We start from the raw sequence: 26,423 nt of genomic DNA on the forward strand, positions 1-26,423 counted from the left end.
CGACCCAGCTGCAGTGCTTGCCTTAGGGTGTGTTAAGGGCGGGGTTCACAATAAAATAGGGCTCAGGGAGGAGTTTGTGGGTTCCTTTTCTTCTGTTCTGACACTGGAGGACCAATGTTTACCCCTCTTCATCTTTACACCCCCTTCACGCTGTGAGCTCAAGCATTAGGCGTCACCACTTTGAAACAGGGACTTGTGATTTCACCAGACCCCAGACCTGCCAGAGCTTCGATCTTAAAGTTCCAGCCTCTGCAACTGTGCAATACCTTTCAGCTGTTTATAAACCATACACGCACAGGTATTTTGTTATCTGTCAAACAACTAGACTGACACAGGCACATCCAGTTTCCCCACCTTCCCTTGGGATTCCCGTCTTGGTATACACTTGTAGGTACTTCGGCTTCTCCTATTCTCAAAGCCGTTTTCTGGTCCATAAAGTGTTACACCTGTGTCTCTATGGAGGATCTTCAGCTTGTTGGCCTACTGTCTTGTTAACGTCACTTTGCAGTAGAGTGAGGTGTGTGTGTGTGTGTGTGTGTGTGTGTGTGTTACTGGTAATGGAACCCCAGGTTTGTGCATGGGCTGAGCTGTACCTCAGCTGTGCAGTGCATTCTGGTGTGGTTACTATGGCTACTCCCTAGCTAGAGGTTCAGGAACGTAAGAGGCCCACCTGGACTGTAGTAGCTTTGGAGGGACTGATGAAAACTGTAGTGTTGTTTTCTTTTTCTTTCTTTTTTTCCTAGAATCCTCCATAACAATAGCATCTTAAGAGAACCAAGTACTAGATCTGAGATTCAGGAGCCTCCTTCTGTACTTTCTGGCCCCTGGGCATCCTGGTGTACTGTGGGTAGCCTTGTTAGGAGTTCCTCCCCTCTGAGTAAAAGGCTTCCCATCTCTTTGCAGTGCTCCGACCCACAGAAGCTGCTCCACATTGCCCAGGAGCTTCTGCACACAGAGGAAGCCTACGTGAAGCGGCTGCACCTGCTGGACCAGGTAGCCCAGACGGCTGGGAATCCCCTTCTCTCCACGTCCAGGATTCAAACCACCCACCCCTTCACACTGCTTGGGTATTATGCTTTGAGTAGGTATGACAAATACTAAAACTCAGATAACATGAAGTTCTCAGTGCTCATGGCTCCGGGCAGAAGCTCCACATGTTCAATTTAGGGACACATCTTCATGGAGGATGCATCATCTGAACACATGAATGAATGCTGGGGTCTGGGGAGATGTCCCAGTTAGGAAAGTGATTGCCCTCCATGCACAAGGGCCTGAGTTTGCTTTTTAGAACTCATGTAAAAATGCCAGGCTAATAATGGTGCCTAATGCTTTTAATCCCAGTCCTGGGGAGGTGGGCACAGGTTACCCGATGCTTGCTGGCCTGACAGTCTAGTCCTATCAACTTGGCGATATTAAGGTTCAGTGGAAAGACCTTGTCCAAAAAGCCAAGGTGAACGATACCTGAGGAGTGACCCCGGAACTGTCCTCTAGCCTTGACAGGCATGTACACACCATGGCCACATGCACCCATATAGCCATGCACACGTGCACACACACAAAGCATCCACAGCTGGGCCTGAGGGCACTATGCATCCCTGTCTGTGAGGAAACGTGAAGATCTTTAGCACAGGAAAATAAGACCTGCTCAGCGTGTAGTTCCTGCCTGCACCTCAGAAGCCGAAGATCCCTTCCACTTCTCCTGAGAGAGTGATGAGGAAAGATGTCCCACCCCACCCCTCAGGCGCTGCTCCTACCTCAACTGTGACCCTCCGCTGGAAGCAAGCTTTCAGTGTGACTTAAAGCTGGAGGATTCCGGCTCTGACGTTCACTAAGGAAACCTAAGTGGGGCTAGAGATGTGACTCAGCAGGGAAGCGTGTGTCTTAAGCTTACTGTTGCTGTAATGAAACCGTGACCAAGAGCAGGTTGGGAGGGAATGGGTTTATTCAGCTTAAACTTCCTCATAGTCCATCACTGAAGGAAGTCAGGACAAGAACTTCAACAGGGCAGGAACCTGGAGGCAGGAGCTGATGCAGAGGCCGTGGAGGGGTGCTGCTTACTGACTTGATCAGCATGGCTTTCTCAGAGCACCCAGGACCATCAGCCCAGGAATGGCACCACTACAATGGGCTGGGCCTTCCCCTATCAATCACAAATTAAGAAAATGCCCCGAGGCAGGATCCTATAGAGACATTTTTCTCAACCGAGGTTTCCCTCCTTTCAGATGACTCCGGCCTGGGTCAAGTTGATGACTTGTGTTTGACTCCAAGTACCCACGTAAAAAGTGCACACTCAGAGGCTAGCGTGATGGCTTAGCTGTTGGGGGCACTGGTGGCTCTTCCAGAGGATCTGGGTTTGGTCCCTAGCACCGATGTAGGGCCTCACAGCCACCTGAAACTCCAGTACCAAAGCCTCTGAGGCACAGGGCACTGGCATGGTGCACTGACACAACTCAGAGAAAGCATCCATAAACAGAAAAGCAGCATGGACAGATGCCTCAGAAGTGTACCCCTGGAACCCCAGCACCAAGGAGGCGCAAAGACAGGAGGGCTCCTGGGATTTGCTGGCTGCTAACCTAGCTCTAGACCCTGTCTCTAGAGACCGCGCTGGGGAGTGACATCTTTCCCTGGCCACTGCGCATACACACAGGCGTGCAATACCCAGACGCACAGACACAGACACACACACACACACACACTAAAGCAAAACCAAGATTTTAAATTAAAAAAGAAAGGAACCCAAGGGCCCACTCCTGTGGCAAGTGTCCGAGCAAGTGTCAGTGGCCATTGTGGATATCTCTGTGCTCAGGTTTTCTGCACCAAGCTGGCAGAAGCAGGGATCCCTCTGGAAGTGACTACCGGCATCTTCTCTAACATCTCCTCCATCTACTGCTTCCACGGGCAGTTCCTCCTGCCGGAGCTGCAGAAGAGGATCACGGAGGAGTGGTGAGTGTGGTTCCCGGCCACCCGCAGGGCCCCGAACCTAGAGTTCATCTGCCTGGATGCCCAGCAGGTTCTTGAGGGTAGGGCCCTGTCTCATGGAGGCCTGGTGTCTCCCTTCCCTTTGAGATTCTGGTTCCAACCCCAGCCCCACCTATTCCTGGGTGGTGGCCTTGACTGGGCCTTTGGTGTCTCTTAACTTTATGGAGCTTGATGAGATTTGCCATCCAGAAGCAAAACAACGGACGGTGCTGATGGTTTTATTTTCCCTCTCAGCCTGCTTCTGCCTTTGTTTTTAAAAAGGATATTCTCTCCAGAAGTGGTTGCAGGTCCTCTGTTTTTCGTGACCCTCGGCTTTTGCTTATTTTTCAGCAAAAGCTGCAAGCCATGATTAATGCAATGGCGTCAGAGAGGCCCACCGGTTTTTACCATGCACCTCCTGCATTTTGGGAGGCTTGAAGTGTGCCTGCCTTCCTTTGCACATCTTGCGTGCCGCTCATGTCTCCTGACATTGGCTTGGGTAGCTGGGCCTTGGTCATCCTTGCCTCAGTGTGTGGGTTAGGCCACTTTGCGACTCTTAAGAAGCTGCAGAGTAGGTTGTACTGTGTCCTCAAGATGGTTAGAGCTGGACTTCTGGTGACAAAGTCCACGTGGGGCAGCACAGGCTTTCTCCTTCCATGCCCTGGAGACCCTACCGTAAGCCTACACAGGGTCTCCTCAAGCCACTTGTCCTGCGTCCCTGCTTGCTCAATTTATAAAATCAAGCCCCGTGCACAGTTTCAGAAGAGTGCCAAGTGATAGATTCCTGTCTGTGCCTTTTATTTCCCCCTTTGGTTTTGGTAATTACTATGGACAAATCTCCAAAAGAGAGTTCTAAGGTCAGAAATTACTACATTGATTTTTTTCCTGTGAATAATCACTATGCATCCAAGATAGGTTACCAATGACAAACTGAAAAACAAACAAACAAAATTAAAAACGACCCCCAATACATTAGTTGAAGCAGTGAGCTTCCTGGGGTTACTTACTGCAGCATGGTGACTCAGAGGGGGACACAGCAGGGGAGGGCTCATGAGGCTGCTTACCAGAGGTCCCTCACAGCTTGAGGACAGCTTGGCAGAGCAAAAAGTCTCCCCCAAGCAATTGTTGCGGCTTATATGGCCATGGGAAGAGGCTTTGTCGATCTTGTAAGCTTCAGGAGCTTCCTGACGGTTTGGTTGCTTGTCGAGCCCGGTAAGTTTTACTTCCTGAGTCTTAAGGAGCCTCCCTTCTGGAGGGGCTATTTTTACACAGAGGTGGTAACTAGGCAAGCATCATTACAGGGTTTGCTTCCTAGAGCTTATTTGTTCACTCAGTGCCCTCGAAAGTTTTCATCATTGGTCCTGCCAAGGCCTCTTCTCTCCATGACTTTGTATAGACCCACCATTTCTAATCTGTGTTCGTTTAGAGCGGCACTTCACTGACCATCTCTAATAACTGCGGCATGCCACTCAAGGACAGCGCCACTGCTAAGAGTCACCGTTTGGCCACTGGGCCTCAGCCTGTGCTGTTGAGGTGTTTAGAGACGCCCTCTCTTAACGTACAACGACACACTGTTTTCTACTCCACAATATGGGGGAGAGCACTCTGAGAGGGTGCCAGTATGCTTACCATCATACCCAAGGCGTGAGCACCATCCCGTGACCGTGCTTCTCTCCACACAGGGACACAAACCCTCGACTCGGGGACATCCTGCAGAAACTGGCCCCGTTCCTGAAGATGTATGGCGAGTATGTCAAAAATTTTGACAGGGCGATGGGACTGGTGAGCACATGGACCCAGCGCTCTCCGCAGTTTAAGGACGTCATCCACAGCATCCAGGTGGGTGGCTTCCGGAGGAGTGTGATGCTCGCTCTCTCTCAAACTCCAAATATATTTTTTGTTTTGTTTTGTTTTTTTGAAGCAGGGTTTCTTTGTGTAGCCTTGTCTGTCCTGGACTCACTTTGTAGACCAGGCTGGCCTTGAACTCACGGCAATCCGCCTGCCTCTGCCTCCCTGAGTGCTGGGATCACAGGTGCGTGGCACCACACCTGGCTTCCAAAAAGTTTTTTAAGAAAGGGTCTCAGGTCGGGCATGTGCCTTTAATCTCAGCACTCAGGAGACAGAGAGGCAGGTGAACCTTTGTGAGTTTGAGGCCAGCCTGGTCTACATTCCAACCCAGACAGCATTACATACTAAGACCATGTCTAAGAACCAAATAACAAAGCCAAACAAACAAACAAACAAACCCAACCCACCACCACAACAAAACAAGGACTCTAGACTTGGCTCGTTCTGCACTCCCTATGTACTAAGGATGCCCTTGAACTTCAGAATCTTCCCCTCTCTGCCTCCTGAGAGCTGGGATTGTTAAAGTGTGTGCCACCATAGCCTGTTTAGACAGTGCTGGGATTACACGCCTGCACAGGTATGTCTGGCTTTTTTCTACATGGGTTCTGGGGTTGAAGTCAGATCCTTATGCGTAAGCAGCTACACCGTCCCCCTATCCCGGCCCTCAGGAGACACTAGGACATTAAACTTGCACATAAGCATGTAGTACAAGACTCAGCTGTGTTGTGGAATGCCACAAATAGCGCCCCCTAGAGATGGAGACAGTATTATCCACCTCCCCACCCCCGCCCGCACAAGCCACTGTCCTGGTCCATACAGGGCAGACCAGGCTCTTGGGTCTGGCAAGTCCTAAAGTGACAAGACATCTCCAGAATTGAAATGACAATTGTCTGCATTGGCTGCCTCAGCACTTTGCTGTCCCTGAACAGTGCCGCCTGGGGATATTTCCTGCTAGACACAGCCATGGTTGTGCCCCTTGGCTTGGCACAATTCAGCCATTCTCTGCAAAGACTTGGGTTCTGTCTGCTGACACTAACGCTTCTGGTATCTGGAGGGTGGATCCAGGCTCATGTCTACAGTGCACTGGATGGCCCAGAACAGAACATTTTCCTATGCAAATGTCCACAGCCAAGGCTGGGAAGCCTCGACCTGGACAACATGGAGAGCAAATGACCATCTTGTTTCCTTTGGTCTCTGGAGAATTCCTTTGCTTGATCCAAAGCATAGTTTAAACTATAAGCCTTAAAAAGAATCCAAACAGGAGATAAGGGAGGGAGGGTGGGATTGGGAGGGAATGAGGGAGGGGGCTACAGCTGGGATACAAAGTAAATAACCTGTGATTAATATTTTAAAAAATTAATTAAAAAAAAAAAGAATCCAAACTTTTACCAAGCATTTGTAAAACGATCAACTTAAGGCTAGAGAGAAAGCTGAAGACTTGAGTTTGGATCTTTAGCACCAGGTAAATGCAGATGTGGTGGCATGTGTCTGAACCCTAGCACCAGAGGCTGATGGTAAATGAGACCCCACCACCACCACCACCACACACAGGTGAGGTTCCGTTTTGAATCCTGGATTAGGCACAATCCATATCCAAACAATTTCACAGAGATGGTTAATTAAGCGGGGAAGAAAAGAAGCGGCTGCTTTCTGACCTAGGCAGAAAAACAACAGCACCTGACCTTCCAGGTGTAGTTTTTAAGAAGTGAAAAGGGGGAGGTCTATGTTAGGGTAGGCTAGGATGTTGTGGTAGATTTTGATTGGGCATTTTAACTAGGTGAGCCAAAAAGGGCTTTTGATTGCTGGACTTTAATATTTTGATAGCTGGACCTTGGTAGTCAGCCTCAGGAGGAGGAGGAAGTGGCCAAATAAAGGAATAGACTTTGGTGGCCAGCTTTAGGAATGTAATCTAATGGGTTTTTAGCAAGGCGGAGGGAATGGGGGAGAAGGGCAAGGCCTGCCAGAGCCATGTTTGTCATTCGGGAGCTGGCCAGAGTCTCTTCGGAGGGTGAGGTCATGGAGGCAGGTAGATTCTGGGGCGGATCAGCAAACCTAGAGGAGCCCAGTTTCAGCCAGAGATAGGAATCCATAGAGCATGCTCAGGCATGACCACAAAAGGACAAACTTAGACAGACGCGGTGGTGCACGCCTGTAACCCCAGTCCTCTGAGGGGCAGAGGCAGGCGGATCTCTGTGAGTTCAAGGCCAGCCTGGCCTACACAGTGTGTCCAGCTGAGGCTACACAGAGAAACCCTATCTTGAAAAACCAAAACAACCAAACAGACAAAACGAAAGGACGAAGTTACAGACATGCCAGACTTGCCTCCAGCACACGTGGTGGTTATTGTCTTTTGAAATGCCTCTGCTGGCACTTCAGTCTGCATGCTAAGTGTGAAGGGTGTCTCCCACACGCCCTCAGTGGTGACGAAACTCAAGAACCTCACACGTGGCTGTCACAGCACCGTCTCCTCAGCCCACACAGCCACCAGCTATCCAACGATGCACTTTACATTTTTCTCTTCGTGGTTCATAAGACAAACTAGGACCACATCCTGTTCTCATTATCAGACTGAGCCCTTTCCTCTAGCACAGGCTCTGCCCCTGTCCTCTTGAGGGAATCTGCTACTTCTTGGCTTTGGGCTGATCTGTGATTCAGTTTTGAGCTGAGCCTTTGTGTGAGTTTCACTGGAGCAAAGATTTTTTTTTCCCTCTATTCACGAAATTCTGGCAGGGATATGCATTGAAGCCCTATGAATATCCATAGCACCACATTGTTTCTCTTATTCTTGCTTGAAATAATTTGCACGTGTGTGTGGGTATGCTCGTACACATTTATGTTCACGTCGAGGTCAGAGGCTGGTGTTGAGGGTCTTCTATCGCTCCTCATCTTATTCTTCAGAGGCAGAGCCTCTCACTGAGCTCAGGGCTCACTGAGTCTGCTAGGCTGACTGGCCAATGATGCATGCTCATCTCTGCCTCTCCAACACTGGGGCCACATACTTTTTTATTTAAAGTTTTAAAGATTTAAAAAATTTTATTTTATTTTATTTTATTTTATTTTATGTGTACAAGTATTTTGCCTGCATGTATATCTGGTGCCCAAGGAAGCCAGAAGAGGATGTTAGATACCCTGAAACTTGTGTGGCAAATGGTCGTTGGCCATGTAATCGTCAGCACTGACCCAGGGTCTTCTGCAAGGACAGTCAGTTCTCTCAACCTCTGAGCCATCTTTCCAGCTCCAACACTTGGATCTTTTTTTTTTTCATAAGTGCAACTTCCATTAAAAACAAAACAAAACAAAAAGGCAGGCATGGTGGCACACACCTGTAATTCCAGCATTTGGGAGGCAGGGGCAGGTGGTTCTCTGAGTCTGAGGCCAGCCTGATCTACAGAACTAGTTCCAGGACAGCCAGGGCTACACAGAGAAACCCTGTTTTAAAGAAAACAACAACAACGAAACCAAAACAAAAACCCAGTTGTTTTACTTACGGGCTTGGAGAAGATGGCTTGGTGGATAAAGAGCTTATGTATAAGCACAAGGACCCGTGTTCAGACCCCCAGATCCTGTTGCACCCTAAGGAGTTGAGCCCATCTCTATCAGAAGTTTTGTTCTAGGGCCTGAGGAAGGTGTGGGTGACTGGGGCCCTGAAGTTGCTAGGGGCAGAGCAGTGGACAGCAGGCTGTCTCAGCTGTCAGCATGGCGAATGCAGCAGGGCAGGAGGGCTCAAGGTGACCATAGAGGCAACAATGATCGTGGGCGGGCTTGTGTGTGTGATGAAAGGTGCGGGCTGCTGTAGCCTGCAGCAAGAAGGCACCAAAGTGTGGCGAAAGGGAGCTGTGATCCGGAGGGAGGAGGGGAGGGGAGGGGAGAGGTGGGGAAGGAGGGACCTTATAGGGCTAGGCTTTCAGTAGCCACCAGCTCTCTCCTTCATTTATTATGCACAGACTCTGCAGAAAGACGCAGCAGCTTCTAGGCATGAGGACTGATACGGGGGAGCTAGGCACAGTTGGCCTCCAGAGAGGAGAGCCGCCTCAGTTTCCTTGTCTGTAAGGTGGGGTGGGAACAGCAATCTCTCTCATGGGAGTAGGCTTTGTCCTGCCGCTTGTTTTCTTCAGCCCAAGCCTCCCCCCGCCCCCCACACACACCCAGAGACTTCCAGTTCTCCCTCCATCACTAGGTACCTCTCAGCCTCAGGTTCTCCAGCCATAAGGTGTGGTCTATGCTAACTGTGTCTTGAAAAGAAGGCAGCTCCGGGCAACTTCCAGGGACCGTGGTGGCCAGAAGCAGGGACAAGACTGGTGACCCCCACATGTGCTCTTGTTCCCCCAGAAGCAGGAAGTGTGTGGGAACTTGACATTGCAGCATCACATGCTGGAGCCTGTGCAGAGGGTCCCCCGCTATGAGCTGCTGCTCAAGGACTACCTCAAGAGGCTCCCCAGGGATGCCCCAGACCGGAAAGATGCTGAGAGTAAGTGGAGGTGGCCTCAAGGATGAGTATAGGGGACAGGGGATGTCTCTAGAGGAGGCTGAGAACCCTGGGTTGAGAATCACAGAGAAAGGTAAAGGAGAGAGGGAGGGAGAGAGAAAGACAGGAAGAGACAGAGAAATAGAGACTAATAACTAGGAACCTGATTTAGTCTTTTCCTATCACATGAAAGGGTGCTCTCTCTAGGGAAAGCACTGCCAAGCACTGTTTCCCCCGCAGCTTAGGATCCAGCATGATCCCCATGCTGAGGCCATTCTTAGTTCAGGAGTCATGACTAAGGTAACTAGTGGGCAGCACAGGGCCGGGGACTGTACAAGAGAGTCATGGGTCCCACCTTGGTCTTAGCCCCAGCAGGCTCAGCAAATGGCTCTGGGCCTTGTCCCTTCTCTGCGCCAGACCTCTGGAGCAGTCTGACACCCTGAGGAAGGCCAAGTGCAGGAACAGGGCCTCCCACGGGAAACCATGCCTACAGTATCAATGTCAGCCTCTCCAGTGAGGACATGTGTTACCACGTGCCCAGGCTCACTCAGTTCTCCTCATGCAGGGTCCCTGGAGCTCATTTCCACAGCTGCTGACCACTCCAATGCTGCCATTAGGAAGATGGTGAGTTCAGGGAGCAGAGAATGTACAGGCAGAGTGAGAGGGTGGACCACGTAAGCAAGCACCTTCACCCCTGATTCCAGGCAGGCCCCATCAGTGAGCACATGTGTACCCAGGCTCCCCAGGACATGCCGTGACTAAGCCTGACTCCTCTACATACCTGACAGCTCCTGCAAGGCCATGGGTTCTTCCCTGCCCTCAGGGTCCCACGCATCCTGGACTATTTGGTGCACTTTCATCTATGGCGTCCATATGGGAGATAGCCTGACCTGTCTGCTTCTAGGTAGAAATCACAAGTCCAAAGACAGGACACCTGAGGCCTAGCAGGTCCTACCACAGCCCATGCTGCTATTGTCAAGGTCCCTACAGGCTCAGTTCTACTTTGAATAGTGTTGGATCCTAACCAAGAACTAGGAACATGAGCTGCTAACCTTGTCCCCATTATACCTCTGTACATCGTGACTCCCTAACGAAGCCTGGGGAAAGTGACATGTAGATTGGCCCAGTCTGGGTCATAGCAACTCAACTGACTCCTGCATGCCTCAGTTTCCTTGTCTGTAAGTTGGGGACAACAATGCCACTCACTTCATAGAGTTTGTGTCTGAATTAAATAATTACAATGTGAATGGTGTAGAACAGCCCTGGCAACGTAGCCACAGAGGTTTGTGATTTATTATTCTCTGAATGATGAGCTTCTAGTCACCCTTTGGTGCTCAGCTCAAATATCACCTCGTGTTTACCTCCCTTTTCGCGGGCAGCCATTTTATTGCTACAGTGGGCTCTGGGTCACAGCTGCAGAGCATGGCTTTGCCCACCTCTGGGTACAGAGCAGTTCTCTGGTCTTTGTAACCTTGCAGCTGCCTGACCTTTGTGTCTCTTGCAGGAGAAAATGCACAAGCTTTTGGAGGTGTACGAGCAGCTGGGTGGTGAAGAGGACATTGTCAACCCAGCTAATGAGCTGATCAAGGAGGGCAACATCCAGAAATTGTCAGCCAAGAATGGTACCACTCAGGACCGACACCTCTTCCTGGTGAGACAGGTTGCCATCCCAGCCACAGACCTCTCTCACATACTTTTTCAGGCCATGGGTGATACTGGAAAGACTCAGAGGCCCAAGCAGGAAGCTCTTTTTCTGTAGCTCTTTTTTTAGCCTCCCTGATATGAGCTATCTCTTGCCAATGGTTCTGCCCTGGTTTCTGTAAGCATCTGGTATTTATGACCCTTGTTTCCAGCATTTTTGTTCTCTTTTCCCTACCTTAGTTACAGTTAAAGAGCTCAGCAACCAGAAATAAAAAGAATTGTAGCCAAACATCAAGATTCCAACCGGTCCCAGAACCAAACTCTGGTTTACAGAGAGGGGAAAGAGAAATTACAGTAAGGGGTCCTCTTGAGTACCTGACATACAGGAAAAGATATGATTCTTTTTTCTCATTTTTCTATAACTATTTCTCTACTTCATCTAACTCCTTTTCCTCTTCTCCTTGCTCTTCTTCATCCTCTTTATTCTTGCTTCTTCCCAAGGCTTTATATTTGCTAGGCAAGCACCCTGTTACTGCCTTACACTCAGAGCCCAGCATCTATTCTTGAATAAGTAGCTATATTTTTGAAAGTTTCTCTCTTAACCCAGGGCCTATAACATATCTAGCCACAGGTTCTTTGCTGAATAATAGTGCTAGGTATGCGTTTCATCATGTAGAATGGGCCTTCAATCCAACCGGAAGGTGATTGGTTGTTCCCGTGACATACATGCCACTATTGTACCAGTGGGCATGTCTTACTGGGCCAGTTGTTATTGTAACTTACCGGGTTCACATCTGGGTGTGGTTTATGCTTACCTCCTCTGGTAAGGTGCATAACATCTTTCAACACTACAGAAGCTATCCAATAGGGATGAAGCTTTCATGTCAGTTCTGACTTGATTTCTCTGTGTTCTAGGGCTCAAGTATGTGGTATTTTCACCAATAGAGTCTTATTGTTAAGTGCTGGAGGGCAACCAAGAGCATTGGCAGTAGCCTGTACTGTGTGGGGCTTATGGGGGCTCAGTGGCCAGTGACTCCAAAACACATAACCTTTTTCTGGAACTGGGCTTTTGCTTGTTAGTCCCTGGAACTTTGTGGGGCCATTGCTGTCCATTAAGAGGCTCAGAATCTGCCTCTTGAGTGTTGTGCTTAAAGGTGTGTGTACATCTTTTTAAAATATTTTTTACTTTATGACTTTAAAGAAAGCTTATATGGGTCCCCTGTGAGGGCTCCCTGTGGCCACTTCTCTCCCTGACATCTTTCTTGCAGTTCAACAATGTGATGCTCTACTGTGTACCCAAGCTAAGGCTCATGGGCCAGAAGTTCAGTGTACGGGAGAAAATGGACATCTCTGATCTCCAGGTCGGTGGTCAGTCTCTCCCCCTCTTATGCCTTGGAAGGGGTACAATCAGGGGTAGCTTTGATGTCCACCTCTGTGACTCAGAAGTTTCTGATACATGTTGGTCCTGGTATACTAGCCTGAGTGGGCAGTGCTCTGTGTGGTCTTGGCTTGTACTTTCTGCCAGGTCCCTGATGGGTTCATGCTGAAGGGGGCAGGAGGCTGGGACTAAAGTTCACAGCCACGGTGGTCATGTAGACATAAGGTAGGCTGTTGCTTTGTGAGAGCAGGACTCAGGACCCCAGCTAAAGATTTAAAAGTGAAGCTCAGGTCATGAATTCAGAAAGGAGCGTGGGCCCACTCACCTGGCCTGTACCCCAGGCCACGAGCTATCTTATTCCCTGAACCATCTCAGAGTCTTTGTGTCTTTGCTCCCCTTGGTCCAAAAGCCGCTTCCATATGTCATGATAATCAGGGCTGATATGGTTTTTATGTGCCACACAGAAATTTGAATTAATAATTACTCAAAAATATTTTCCAATTAAATGAATCTATTTTTAAAAGCAAAGATTTGATTAAACAACTACTCACTGCATAGAAATTCTCCTGGCATTCTCTTGGTCCAAGTTAAGAAATAGTTATAAGCAACAACTAGCTCCAGGGGAAAAAAATGGCTTTTTCCATAGTTAGGAGAAACCAGTGAGCACTGAGAAACCAGTGCTGGGGCTGGAGATGGCTCAGCAGCCCAGAGCTCTTTGCTGATCTTCCTTTCAGAAGGCCCAACTTCAGTTCCTAGCACTAAACTGAGTGGCTCAAAACAACTGCGTGTAACTCCGGCTCCAGGGGGTCCAGTTTTCTCCTCTGGGCCCTCTCATGTACTTGTGTACATAACTACATACGAGCACCTCCCCACACACACTCATACACATATATATATATACACACATACATACACAAGGGAGCGCGTGCAAAACAAAATAAGTTGTTTTTTTTTTAATCAATCCTGTTGTAGCGGCTTTTATATGTTAATACCATTTTCAACATGCAATGCGACAGTCCAGAGGTTTCTGGTTGGGTCCAGGTCTGCATATCCGTGCTGCCTCCAACTGGCCAACTGAGGTCAGGGCTCCTACAGTGACCAGCCCAAGAGCTGCCCAGAGCAACTGTGCTCTGTGGTTTCGTGCTGAGGGAAAAGGGTGAAATCTGAGTCTCCAAATACACGACCACTACTCCATGGACTCTCTCTTGGGTGCACACCTTTTAGCTCATCAAGCACCTGCTGAGTGACAAGCGTCTAAGGTCTTCATCCCTCCCAAGAGGTGCAGCTGTGCTGGGAGGGAAAGGCCAGGGCTCCGTGGGGGCAACTGCTGGCAGAGGCCTGATGGGTAGGTTCACTTGCCAAACAGCCTTCCAAACACAGAGCCTGACTGAGTCCTAGCTCTGTGTGGGCAAGGCCAGCGGTCCACCCTCCCCCTGAGCCTCAGCGGGGACCCACCCCGACCCTTCCACAGGAGAAATAAAGAAATAAACCCCCTGAATCGGAGCGCTTGGGTGTGTGGTAAAGATGGCTGAAATGGTGACTTGTGTTCGTTTGCTGTGCAGGTGCAAGATATTGTGAAACCAAGTGCAGGACACACATTCATCATAACAGGAAGAAAAAGGTCCCTCGAGCTCCAGACTCGGTACGGCAGTGGCATCCCCAGCTGCAAGGACAGCTTTGATCTGAGATTGTAGCAGATGGCTTCCTTTACTGAATGAGTTAACCTTTCCATGTGTGTGTGTGTGTGTGTGTGTGTGTGTGTGTGTGTGTGTTGTATGTATGTGTGTGTATATGTGTGGTGTGTGTATGGGTGTGGGTGTGTGTTTAAATCAAAGATGAAAAGATGTCTCAGTGGTAAAGTAGTAAAGTACTTGGCACACAGCATGAGGACCTGAGTTCGGATCTCCAGCACTCACTCATATAAAACCCCGACACAGCAGTGTGTGTCTGTAATCCCAGTCCTGTGGACAGGGAGACAGGCAGATCCCTGAGGCTTGCTACCTCAGCCACCCTTGTGGAATCAATGAGCTCCAAGTTCAGTAAGAAGTCCTGTGTCAACAAGGAAGGTGGGTAGCGATTGAGGAAACCACATGATAGCAACCTCTGTGCTCTACACATACGTGCACATGAAAGTGTATGCAGATACGTGCAAAGGCTGCTATCACAAACAGCTGAGACTTGGTTAGGGTTTCCATTGCTGTGCTAAAACACCAGGATGGAAATTAGCTTGCTCACACTTCCAGGTCATAGTGACCACTGAGGGAAGTCAGGTCAGGAACCTGGAAGCAGGAACTGAAACAGAGGAACCTGCTCACTGGCTTGTTTCCCATGGCCTGCTCAGCTTGCTTTCTTACAGGACCCCAGGACGGTGCCGCCACAGTATGCTGAGCCCCGCCACATCAGTCCCTAACCAAGAAAATGCCCCATACACTTGCCTAAGACCAACCTGATGGAGGCATTCCCCCCAATGAGATCCCTCTGCCTAGATATCTCCCCCTGTGTCAGTGTGACCAAAACAGACAACAAACAAACAAAGTAGCCAGGCCAGGACACCATTCCTTCATCTTGCTGTTTCAGCCCTGGAGGGTACTGTGACCTGACCCAGCAGACCTCACACATGCTGACCAGCAGGTCCCTCTGAAGCACACCTCACAGGGGCAGCGACAAAAGCCTAAGGATGGGGACCGTTCACAGCAGCTTGCAGAAATGAGACTCAGGCTGTCAGCTTGGGACCCTGCTGATGATTTTTTTAAAAAACTCATTACAGCTTATTTAAGTATTCTGTGTGTATGTACGGGTATAAGTGCCACCTATAAAGACAGAGGGCAGCTCCCAGGGCCAGGCCTGAGCGCTCTTTGGCAGCTTGTCGGAAATCCAGCCTGTCACATTCCACCTATGGCCCGAGAGCTTTGTAATCACCTGCCAGGGTCCAGGGTGTTGTTGGCCTTCAAGATGAGCCTGGTCCCATCGGGCCACATGTGTTCTGAACACTGAAACCACCTTTGCAGCCTTGAGTTGCAGTTACAAGGTAGTGAGTGTCTAGGTAGGCACGCAGGGAGCATCCAAGGATGGATTGCTGAGATACTCGTTTTGTCTTTGTAGGACAGAAGAAGAGAAGAAAGAATGGATTCAGGTGAAGCTTCTTGAGTTTACTCTCTGTCTCTGTCTCTGTCTCTCCCTCTCCCTTCCTCCTTCCCCCTGAATGCTGTGACTCAAGCCCAGAGCCTGGGGCCTGCTCAGCAAGTGTTCTGCTGCTGTGCTGCATCACCAGCTCTTGTGTTTTTGACATAGAGTTTCACTAGGTAACCAGCACTGGCCTCAACCCTCAACCCTCCTGCCTTGGTACCCTGAGGGTACATCACTATATATGGCTTCTATCCTTATGTTATCACAGTATGGCTATTTCATTTTGGACCGTGTGACTCAGGAACTCTTCCCTAACACTAGCACTGCCTGTTTTGATGTCTGAAAAAGAGGCAGTGAGCATGGGGTACCTTCATACATGCTGTCAGATGCCACAAGCCTTTTGGTGCATCTACTTGTCTGAGCCCCTTCTCTACAAGTAATGAACAGGAAAAGGTCATGAGGGCACGTGGGCTCAGTGTGATCTTTCTGGAACCAGTCTCCTTGGTCTTGTTAGCTCCAAGGCAACAAGAGTCTGAGTCATTGGTCAGGATAAAATGGTCAGGGATATTCTGTAGACTCCTGGACCCTGAGATCTCTGACAGCCCTGTGGCTTTGCTGTGTGTCCAGGTTATTCAGGCTACCGTGGAGAAGCACAAGCAGAAGAGTGAGTCCTTCAAGGCCTTCAGCGGTGCCTGTAGCCAGGATGAGGAGCCCAGCCTGTCTCCAGACCAGCCTGTGAGTCAGCAGCCTGTGTCAGGGGGAAGTGGGAGTCAGCTGTTGGCCATGGAGAGAGGCCTGGGGGGTATGACGCAAACAGCTTGAACATACTGTTCCCTGCTTGCCCTGTACTGAACAGGGCTGGTACCCGCTCGGGGTTAGCGTCCATGTGGAGAAAGTGCTCCTTTAGTGCTATTTTGTCATCTTCTGTGCATTCAAGGCAGCGGTGAGCATCAACAGACCTTATCTTTATTTATTTATATAGCATTCTGCCTGCACACCAAAAGAGGGCACCAGATCTCACCATAGATCACTATGAGCCACCATGCGGTTGCTAGGAATTGATCTCAGGAGCTCGGGAAGAACAGCCAGTGTTCTTAACCTCTGAGCCATCTCTCCAGCTCCTATGGTGCCTGTCTTACCCTCCACTTTGAACAGCAAGTGGATGTCTTTTTGTGGTTATATTTTCCCCCCCCAAATACCCTGCACTCCAGAGTATCTGCTCAAAGCCCTCTGTCAGTAGTACCAGGGGTATTTTGTTCCCTATCCTCTATGGAGTGACCCCAGAGGTACAAGAGGAAGACATAACTAAGGCAGGAACTAGGGGTGGTCATCCCTCATGTTGAGGTTTCCCCAGAGTTAGAGAGAGCAGGCTGGGTGGGGAAGAAGATTTCTGCCCTGTGGGAGAACAGCCCTAGAGGCTGCACCAGAGGTTGCAGCGAAAACTCCCGGGGAAGAGGCACTCTGGAACACACACGCACGCACGCATGCACACACACAAACGCACGTGTGCGCGCGCACACACACACACACACACACACACACACACACACACACACGCACACTGCACACACTCTGTCCACCTTCACTAGCAGCTTTGCTCACGCTCACCAGGTGCACCTGGAGGGAACACCTGACCCGCCCTCACTCCTCAGTCCATACCCAACTCCAGCTGGCTGACCTCCTGCTTTCTGTTTGCTCCCACTTTTCCGAGTCCAGGATGTATTTTCTAAGGGAAACTTAGCACTATTCAAGGGAAAGATCCTGTGATATCCCTGAAGGCAACGGGCACAGAGCAGGCAGCTGTTAGCTGGTCCTGGAGCATTAGCAAGTCTGCAGACTCTTTGAAGACCACAAGGATGAGGAGAGCATTCCCAGGGTCCACCACCTCATCCTTCCACAACGAGCGATTTTTCGTGTCAGGATTAGGGTGGGCCTAGCCAGCATTTGTTAGACCAGCTGTCTCACGAATACTAACCCTCAGTGCAGAGTGTTCCGTGGAGGAAACGTCTTCTGCTACATGGGCATGCCGTGTAGCAGAACGGGCATGGACTGGGGAACCACTTGACTTCAATCTCTCTTCTCTTCCAGGTCACGTGTGCCAGCCCTGTGGAACCTGCAGGGGTATCGGACAGCAATGGGGTTATTGCAGGGGTGAGTGACCCACACCCAGCCATTAGCAGGAGTGGTAGGTGCCGGGAGGGAGTCAGACCAAGGCAACCTGGAGGGTGAGGATCCAGGAGTCAGCTTGCCCTCTCCTGTGTTCAGGGCCCGGGTGTGCAGATATGAGGCTGTGCCTGAGGCCAGGCACCGGTGACTTGGGTAGCAGAGGCAGAGGCCACAAAGGAGCCTGTAGGAGGGTGTCACACAACTGTGTGTATCATCTGACCTCCCTGTGAATACTGATGAGCTTCTGTTGATAACATGTGCCGTGAAGTGATGCCAGGTCTGCATGAGCGCAGTGTGAAGACAGGTTTGTCGCCCAGGATCAGCAGCGGTGGGCTCCCCACCTCTCTCTCTCTGTGTGTTCTCAGGGGCAGGCGACTGCGTTCGTGTGCCTGTCCGCTAGGGACTGGCCATGGGAACTTGGAGGGGCGTCTTGATTTTAATTCGGGGATGTCTGATGGGCTGAGGTGAATACATGCTCCCTGTTGATCCAACTAAGCCACAGCATCACTGTGGGCCTTGACCTTCACAAACACCCATGGCAACAAGAGTTGGGACAACTCTGAGCCTGTAGTGATAGTTGCTTCACTTGTAGCCTGTCCTGATAATTTTGCCTGGCATCTTGCTGGGTCCTGTGAACTACGAAATTAGGGGAGTCACTGGAGCCACCCAGGTAAGGCAGGTGCCTCCAGCCCACCCCAGACATGGGCTCTTTCCCCTGGGTCCTTTTACACAACCATGGGCACAGTCCCATATTCCTCTCCCGCACACGGGCCTCCCCTCGAGTGCCTGTTCTTTATCTCCCCCTCTTTTTCCTCTTTGTCTCTGTGTCTCTTTCACACCATCTCTGTCTCCCCATGCCTCTTCTCTGCTTCTTCCCCCACCCTGTCACTGTCCCTCAGTTGCTCATGGCGGGCCCAGATCTCCTTGCTTTGGAGATAGGAAAGTGCTACCTGATGGGGCTCAGAGCAGCTGGCGACTTGGCCCTGCAGCTCTGAGGAGAATATGGCCTTGTTAGGTTATGGCTGTTGGGTTTCCGTTCCCATAAAGAAGAGGACATAGGCTCAGGTTGTTCTGGTGAGCCACCTGAAGCAAGCGCGGGACAGGCTGTGGATAGAGAACAGAAGAGGGCTGGTGTGACATTGGTCCGAGTGCACACACAGTATGGGACCATGGCCTGTCAGGGTGGGTCTGAATCTATTGCTGTTCCCCTTCCTGTGACCACAGCGTCCTCAATCCCATAGCTGTGTGCTCGGGCTGGCCATTTGTCAGGCAACCTTGAGAACACTTATGAGGGTTCAGGGAGGGGCTGACACGTTTCAGAGGTACGATGAGGAAAAGAACAAGGAGGATCCCTGGAATAAAAAGGAACCAGACAAGAGGAGGGACTCTTATTTGAATGCTGCTGCTGGGCTCTGCAGAGCAGACTGGCACCCTGAGGATGATCTTTGTTGAAACTGGAAGTCAGGAAGTCTAAACGTGGTGCAGGTAGCCAAGGGGGAAACAACCATCTAGACACGCCAGTGGCTTCCTGCACTAGTCTGCCTGTGCCTGCTTCCTGCCACCTACTGGCAATGTCTGGCTTCCCCTGGCTCCACCAGGCCTGGCCCTTTGTACCGGCTATCAGCTCTGCCTACATCCAGGAAGCCCCGTGGCTTATCCCAGAGTCCCTGATAAGTACTTCTCATTGTCACATTCCTTAACCTAGTGTCAATCTTCTGAGTTCCAATGTACATTTATGTGTACGAAGTTGGCCTTAGCCAGACCTGACAGTCTCTTTCCTGAAGCTTGTGGATGTATAGCTGCACCATAGTTGAGCTTCCAGAGGGATGCATGGTCACCTGGTCAAGCCAGGCTCAGCAGCTCGAGAACACACAGTCTGAAATGCTCCGAAGCCACCCCACATCTTTCAGCCACGGTTGGTATCCTGACCATCTCCAGGATGAGGCCTCAGACTCTGTTCTTGCACGGTCCAGTCCTCAGCCTTGGGGTGGGTCTGTGGAAGCATTGCTGGTGGCCAGCTGATGCCTAAGGCATCCAGGCCCAGGAAAGCCACCAGCTCTTTGTTCATGCAATCCCTGTGAGCCCACAGGCCCTTGTGAGGGAACCCTCAGACTCCTGGAGTCGCAGGCAGGCAGAAGTCTGGGGCGGGGATGGGGACTGTTTAAAGGAACAGCAGTGCCCGGAACTGTCCCAAAGGCATTAGCAGTGCTGCCTGCAAGTGGGATGTCTCACAGCTGGGGCTAAGGGGGGTCAGTGCCGAGATTAGGAGGCTACAGCTGGGAGGATTGAAGCAGTGCTTCTACCCCAGCCTTACTGTCTTCTGGGAGAGAGCTCAGGAAGGTTCTACAGTAACCTAATATAGGCTGCTCTTGCTGGCTGCCCATCTCCTTCGATTGGAAAGAGACGCTGGGAGCCCCAGAGTCAAGGCCTCAGACCACACCCAGGGCCTGCCCAGATCAGGGCTTGATCCATAGACCTCCTGGGCACCATGGCCATACTTGATGCCCGGTCTATCCCACTTGCTTTTCCTGCTTCTGTCCCATGAAACAGCTTTTTGCAGGTTCACGACATTCACCCCACAGCAGCCCAGTGTCTAGTTCTGGTGTCCTTGTTTCTTTCCCTCAGCAAAACAAGCTGGGGCCAGTTCTTCCTCCAACATACAGCTCCCCAACAACAGATAATCTAGCAGAGGTGTCTTCTGCTTCCCCCTTGATTCCTCCCCTGGCCAGAGCTGAGCTGAGATTTTGGTGCGCTCAGGATGGTTTAGAGGCATCCATGGACCTGCACTGAGCATCATGATAGGGTACACCACAGAGGAAACTACAAGAGGCTCAAAAGCAAGGTTTCCTTTTCAATCAGAAGGCCTTGTCCACAGCGCCAGACTTACGCTGCTTCTCAGCACGTTTGGAGAAGAAACAAATCCCTTCAGTGTACTGGGTTTGTGTCCTGTGCCTTCCAATGTGCAGGCTCTGTCAGCCCCTCTTTCCTAAGAGAAGCCAAACCCCATCCAGGAAGTTTTGTAAGCACCCTTGCAGAATTCAAAGGCTTCCTCATTCTGTTAAAAGTCCTGGCAGAACGGTGGTGGCACATGCCTTTAAATCCAGCACTTGGGAGGCTGTGGCATAAATCTCTGAGTTTGAGGACAGCCTGGTTTGCAAAGTGAGTTCCAGGACAGCAAGAGCTACATAGTGACACCCTATGTCAAAACAAACAAACAAACAAACAAACAAACAAACAAACAAAGTAAAAGTCCAGTTGCTCTTAGCAGAAGTATAAACACACACATACAATCAGAGTTCAAAAGCCCCCCTCCAGAACTCCAGACCTACTCTGAGTGACACACAGACCCGTGTAAGATGACATCAAAGCACTGGCCCTGATCATCCACAAGCCAGTTTGCTCCCCCATGATACTGGAACTGACTTTTCTCCATAAGGCTCATTCTGTACCTGCCGCTAGGCGCCAGAACAAAATTGCCATTAGAGGAGTAGACAGAGCAGGCTTAGCTTCAGGTGAGCCTGGCTACTTCCACCAGGGCTGAAATCTTTGGTCTGTGTCCAAGTGGACTGCTGGTCATTTTACCACTTGATACAGGCCACTGACTGGGGTTCACATCTGTCTTACTGGACAGTCCCCTTTAACTACCCAGCTAACCTGGAGAAACAGGGACCCTGAGCAAATCACTCTGTTGACCCTCAGTAGAGAACAGCTTCCGGGTTGCTGTTGGCATGTTGTAGATGCTTTTGGCTGAAGCTGCCTTGCCAGTTACTTCCTGGAAAGTCTCGAACTTAGACTTCCTGTCATGTACCATATACACAGGAAATCTGGGCCAGGCCCTCTGGTCAGCCCTGCCTGATGATCTCATCCATGAAGAAAGTATACTTGGTTGGGAGACTGGTCCTTGGCTACACATGTGTCCTCACATGTTGGCTACCTGATCATCTGTGACCTGCAAATCCAACCACAAGGCCTCTTGTGTTGTGGATGGCATGGTTGGAGATCAAGTGGACCTCAGCAGCATGGGAGCCATGTGAGGCTAAAACTCCTATCTGAACGCAGTGATTGACATTCTGTCCTGATAAAGAGGAGCTTACTAGATAACAAGGAGACCCATGGCACTGGCCTCAGCCAGTCTTGAAGGCTGTGCCTCAGGAACTTCCCTTTGTCTGAGCCCTATTGGTCCTAGGGCCTGAGCTCTTGGCCACAGCTCATCTCAGCTTTCCTCCATTTCCAACATTCTGCCAGGGTACCCTGGTGGCCCCAGAGTCCCCTGAACTCTCAGCTACCTTGTAAGAATAACAGCCGGGGCCTCTGCCTGAGGTCCCTGAGAGCCTTCACATGTCAGGATTATCTGGCAGCCAATTAACCCCTCGCCCCCATACCTTGACGTTTAGATTCCATACAAGAAAAATAGGGACATGAACATCCTGGGGGTGGGCAGAAGGTGGAGACTGTGGGGCTGCAGCAGACCGGAGGGTGGCCTCCTTGGAGCAAGGACTCACCAAAATGGAAGAAGGCGGTGCTGCGGGAGACCCAGCCTCTTGGTTTCATCTCACGAAGGATGGCACTCGGGATCTAGGGGTTACCTGATCCCGCAGGGCTGCAGTCAGGGACACGCCAGGCTCTGGCCGCAGATGCCCTCTGTGCAGACTCCTGTCTGCAACACTCCCCTCCAGCTTTGCCTCACTATGCTATTTTCTCAGGCACACCGGATAGAGCCACTGGCCAAGCTGCCGTGACCTCTTGGATCCTTGCTTCAGGCAGCGCATGGTGTGATGCATGATCTGCCGGTGATCCCTAAGAGAAGGCCTGGGAAGGGGTGCAGCTGCTTTAGCTCTGCCGGTTCCCTTCCGCAGTGTCCACATTTGTCTGGGCGTGGTCGCTTGCAGAATCCCCACTAACCCTCCACACACACACACACACACACCACCACGGGTCATCCTGTGCCCACACTCCAAAGCTGATGATGGCCACTTGCCTCCTTTGTAGACTGAGTCCAGGAAGTTGTCCTCTAAAACAAGGCGTGACAAAGAGAAGCCCGGATGTAAGAGCTGTGGTGCGACCTTCAACTCCATCACCAAGAGGCGGTATCGCTGCAAGATGTGTGGAGTGGTGAGCACAGGGCAGGAGGGAGGGAGCGGATCTGACAAGGCCCAGGTAGCCACTCACTGAGCCTTCACAGGTCCTCACGAGTGGGCAGCAGTCACCCCTAGCCATGTGCAGGGTGGCACACACTTCTCGAGAGTCATCATGTGCACAGCTGGTGAGCTGTGGGAGCTACAGGGCGGCCCTGCAAGGCTGCGTCAGATCCTGTCAGTATTAGTGACTTTTCTCACTGCTGTGACCTGAAAATTGACAGGAATCGACCTAAAAGAAGGTGGCTTTGTTTTGGCTCACAGTTTGAGGGTACACAGTCCTTTGTGGCAGGGAAGGCATGATAATCAGAGGTATGAAGTACCTGGTCATGACGTATCCACAGTCAGGAAGCAGAAAGTTGGCGGGAAGTGGGGATGGGCTATCAGGCATCAGTCAGTCCTACCCCTACTGACTCACTTCCTCTAGCGATGCCTTCTGCAGTCTTCCCAGCACCAGCCACCGAGTCCTCTCACAGAGGAGCCTGTGGGGGACATTTCACATTTGAACCAAGCCATCGTCCCCTGATGCAGATGTCCCTGTGCGTGAAACTCCCTCTGAAGTGAGAGTTAATCACTGGGCAGCTCTGATGCTGACGGTATTCCTTCCGCTCAAAAACTGCTAGTGTTGGAGCCTCAGCGCCCCAAGAGGGAGTGTGTGAGGAGATGTAGTGTCGGGATGACAGTGTCCTTGTATGAGGCGTCGTAGAGGCAGGAGAAGGAGGGCTTGGCCGTGTGGAAGTGCTTCAGTGGTGAGGAAGGTTTGATGGGAACATGCAATAAGGGGCCACGACTGACTGGTGTCCTAAAAACATATCAGCCCCAGCCCTCCTCACTCACCCCCAAAGCCGTCACTCCTGAAAATGAGCAACTGAGTCATGGCTTAATATTGAACTTATAAGTGCCCTTTAAGACGGAACTTATGGTTTAGGTATTTTTAGACTTGAATATCAAAGTTGCATCTGGGGGAGAGATAGAAGCGAGAGGGGGGAGGGTGGGAGAGAGAGAGCATGTATCTTGAAGCTATTAATTTAAAAGATGTGAAGACTGGTCACTGATTTCACATTTTCATACAATTTCACCAGGCTGGCTGGGGTGGGGAAAGGGATGAGTAAAAGAATGAATCTTTGGATGGATGATGATAGGTAGGTAGGTAGGTAGGTAGGTAGATAGATAGATAGATAGATAGATAATAGGTGGTGAATGGATGGGCAGTAAATGAGTGTATAGTAGATGGTGGCTATAGAAATGTCTAAACACTAGGTAGATAGATGGGATGGTAGATCAATGAATGGCAGATGGATGTTCAATGGAGAGATAGACAGATAATGGATAGGCGGGTTGACACGTGGCTGATGAATGCATGGTAGACGGAGAGGTGTTTGGATAGGTGGTAGAATGAGTGCGTGGCTGGGTAGATGAGCAGAGGACCTGGAGAGCACAGGGCTGCCTATAGTCTGTGGCTCCAGCCCAGGCGCGTGGCCTTAAGGAAGTCAAGACCAGGAGGAGCATGGAGTTGCTGACAGATTTGCAGTGGGTTACAAATTGCCTCTGAGGTAGGAATGGCAGAGGTGCAGAGGCTGCTTTACCCAAAACCTAGGCTTTGGTTTAAGTGCAGAAAGGGCCCAGGCTGGCTGGCTAACGTGGCTTGGGGAGAAGGCCAGCACGTTCCAGAGCACTACCTACATGGAACTGCCCAGTACGGATGCGGTCAGGAAGGCATCGGAGGCCGTTCAGAGAGGAGTGAGTGTCCAGGAAAATGCCCATGCTTCAAAGACTCAAATAATCCTTGCGTTTGGCCACAAGAAAACCATGGTTGGTGTGACCCAGGCAGTGTCAGCCAATGGTGTTTAAATAGCCAGGGAGAGGGAAGAAAGCTAAGAGAAGGTGTGGCGCTGCTACGACAGAAAAGACCCGTGTGCCCGGAGGAATAATTCAGCAGAGGAAGGGAGACCAAGGAGAGAGAACGGCTAGCCTGTGGGCTGAAGCTCCAGGGAGCAGAGGGAGAGAGGGATGAAGTCCAGAGCTTTTCACTGACTCCACAGCTAATCAGCTTATCTAGGTGGGCCGGCCAATGAGCGCCTAGGATCTGCCCATCTCTGCCTCCCCAATGCTGGGACTGTAGAGGCAAGCCACCACACAAGCCAGCTTTTACATGGGTCTGGGGACCTGAAGTCTGGTCCTCATGCTTAAACAGCAAACTTTACTGACTGAGCCATTACCCCACGACTTTGATGCATATCTTCTTGATGACAGTGCTGTGGGGCTTATGTAAGTGGCCTATGCGCTTTTCTTCTTACACACAGGGTTACTGGACCCCGGGTGGTCTAGGTAAGGCAAGCAGGCCCTGGCACTTGGGGAGGCTAAAGTCACTCTCTGCCCTTAGATGGGGCATCCAGCATCTCAGGACAAGCACATACAGGTCTTTCCTCCTTATCTGCTCAGGATGCACCGTCAAAGGCATCCTCTTGTCTTGCAGGTCCTCTGTAGGAAGTGCTCAGAATTCAAGGCCGAGAACAGGAAGGAGAGCCGCATCTGCTTGGAGTGTTTCCTGGAAGAGCCCCTGGTGCCTGTAAGCCCTAGCTCTGAGACTCCCACTGAGCTAAAACAGAAAGCAGAGGTAGGTGTCCCTGGTTCCTGGGATGGATGCAGGGGATTCTCAGTGTGGTCAGGGGACATCAGTATGATTCCAGGCTGGGAGTCAGGGTGAGATGCTTGGAGTATGTGCACATGTAAAGACAGCTCAGGGAATAGCAAGGTCTGGGAACCACTCACACCTAGGAGTTAGATGGAAACGTGTCAGCTCCACTCTGGGCCTGATAGGAGGGAGCAACAAGAAACTGTTCCCAAGTCTAGGCTTTGAGGTCCATGGAGCACCTTTTTCGCCTTAGGGCAGGCAGAGCCCTGTGTGTGTGCGTGCGTGTGTGTGACGGCGGTTAAGGATGGTGGGAGTCAGCTCCTTCTCCATCACCACTGCCTTCCCAGCCTTCATTCTTAAATGACACAGTACTTTTTAGTGGGACATTTAGAAACAGGAAGCCTTTAATTTCAAGGAAAAACGCATCTCCTTTGTCTCCACTGGATGCATGCAATTGTGGTCTCCTGGAAGTCTAACGTTGATCTCCCTCCCAAAGGCGGTGTGGGATGGTCCAAGAGGGCTAGGGCAGCAGCTGTCAAAGCTCCTACCACCCCAGCTGGTAGGTCTGTCTGGGAAGTCAAAGGTATCAGGCCGTTAAGGACTGAGGCTGCAGTGGCCTTGATGGTGAGGCCCACTGGTCCCGCTGCTGATATGCTTCCACTCCACACTCTCACTCTTCAGATGTATTCTGGGAGTCCTGGCGGTGTGGCCTGAGGCCTTGGAGGGTCACTGGGTTTGGGGGGAACCACCTCCAGCAAGAGGTGTCAGAAGCTTGTTCTTGTGGCTCAGGGGGTCTTGTTTCAAGAAGAGAAAAGTGGGGTCTACAGGAGATGTATGTGCGTGTGTGTGTGTGTGTGTGTGTGTGTGTGTGTGTGTGGTGAGTGGGGTTATATAGTCTGTGTGTGGTGGAGGGTGGGATGTGCTTGGTCCCTTCATGCTGTAACCCATATTCCTGTGCTTGCTTTTGAATTTTACTTTTCTCCTTCCTTCCTGCTTTCTTTCTTTCTTTCTTTCTTTCTTTCTTTCTTTCTTTCTTTCTTTCTTTCTTTCTTTCTTTCTTTCTTTCTTTCT

At 50.7% G+C, this 26,423-nt stretch overlaps 1 protein-coding gene across 1 annotated transcript; it reads left to right on the forward strand.

Annotated features, from left to right (window-relative positions):
• Positions 1-851: 851 nt before the first annotated feature.
• LOC129682213 (FYVE, RhoGEF and PH domain-containing protein 3-like) lies at positions 852-25,420 on the forward strand (the record flags this gene model as incomplete). Its single annotated transcript, XM_055614458.1, has 13 exons — positions 852-993; positions 2,807-2,943; positions 4,641-4,797; positions 9,136-9,274; positions 9,837-9,895; positions 10,776-10,922; positions 12,181-12,273; positions 13,853-13,932; positions 15,393-15,423; positions 16,044-16,151; positions 17,505-17,567; positions 22,572-22,694; positions 25,194-25,420. Coding segments are annotated over 13 exons (1,506 nt in total), but the record flags the coding sequence as incomplete, so codon positions are not given.
• Between the last annotated feature and the right edge of the window lie 1,003 nt (positions 25,421-26,423).

This window comes from Psammomys obesus, unplaced genomic scaffold (genome assembly GCF_907164565.1).
Source record: "Psammomys obesus unplaced genomic scaffold, mPsaObe1.curated_primary_1811, whole genome shotgun sequence".
Classification (NCBI taxonomy): Eukaryota; Metazoa; Chordata; class Mammalia; order Rodentia; family Muridae; genus Psammomys; species Psammomys obesus.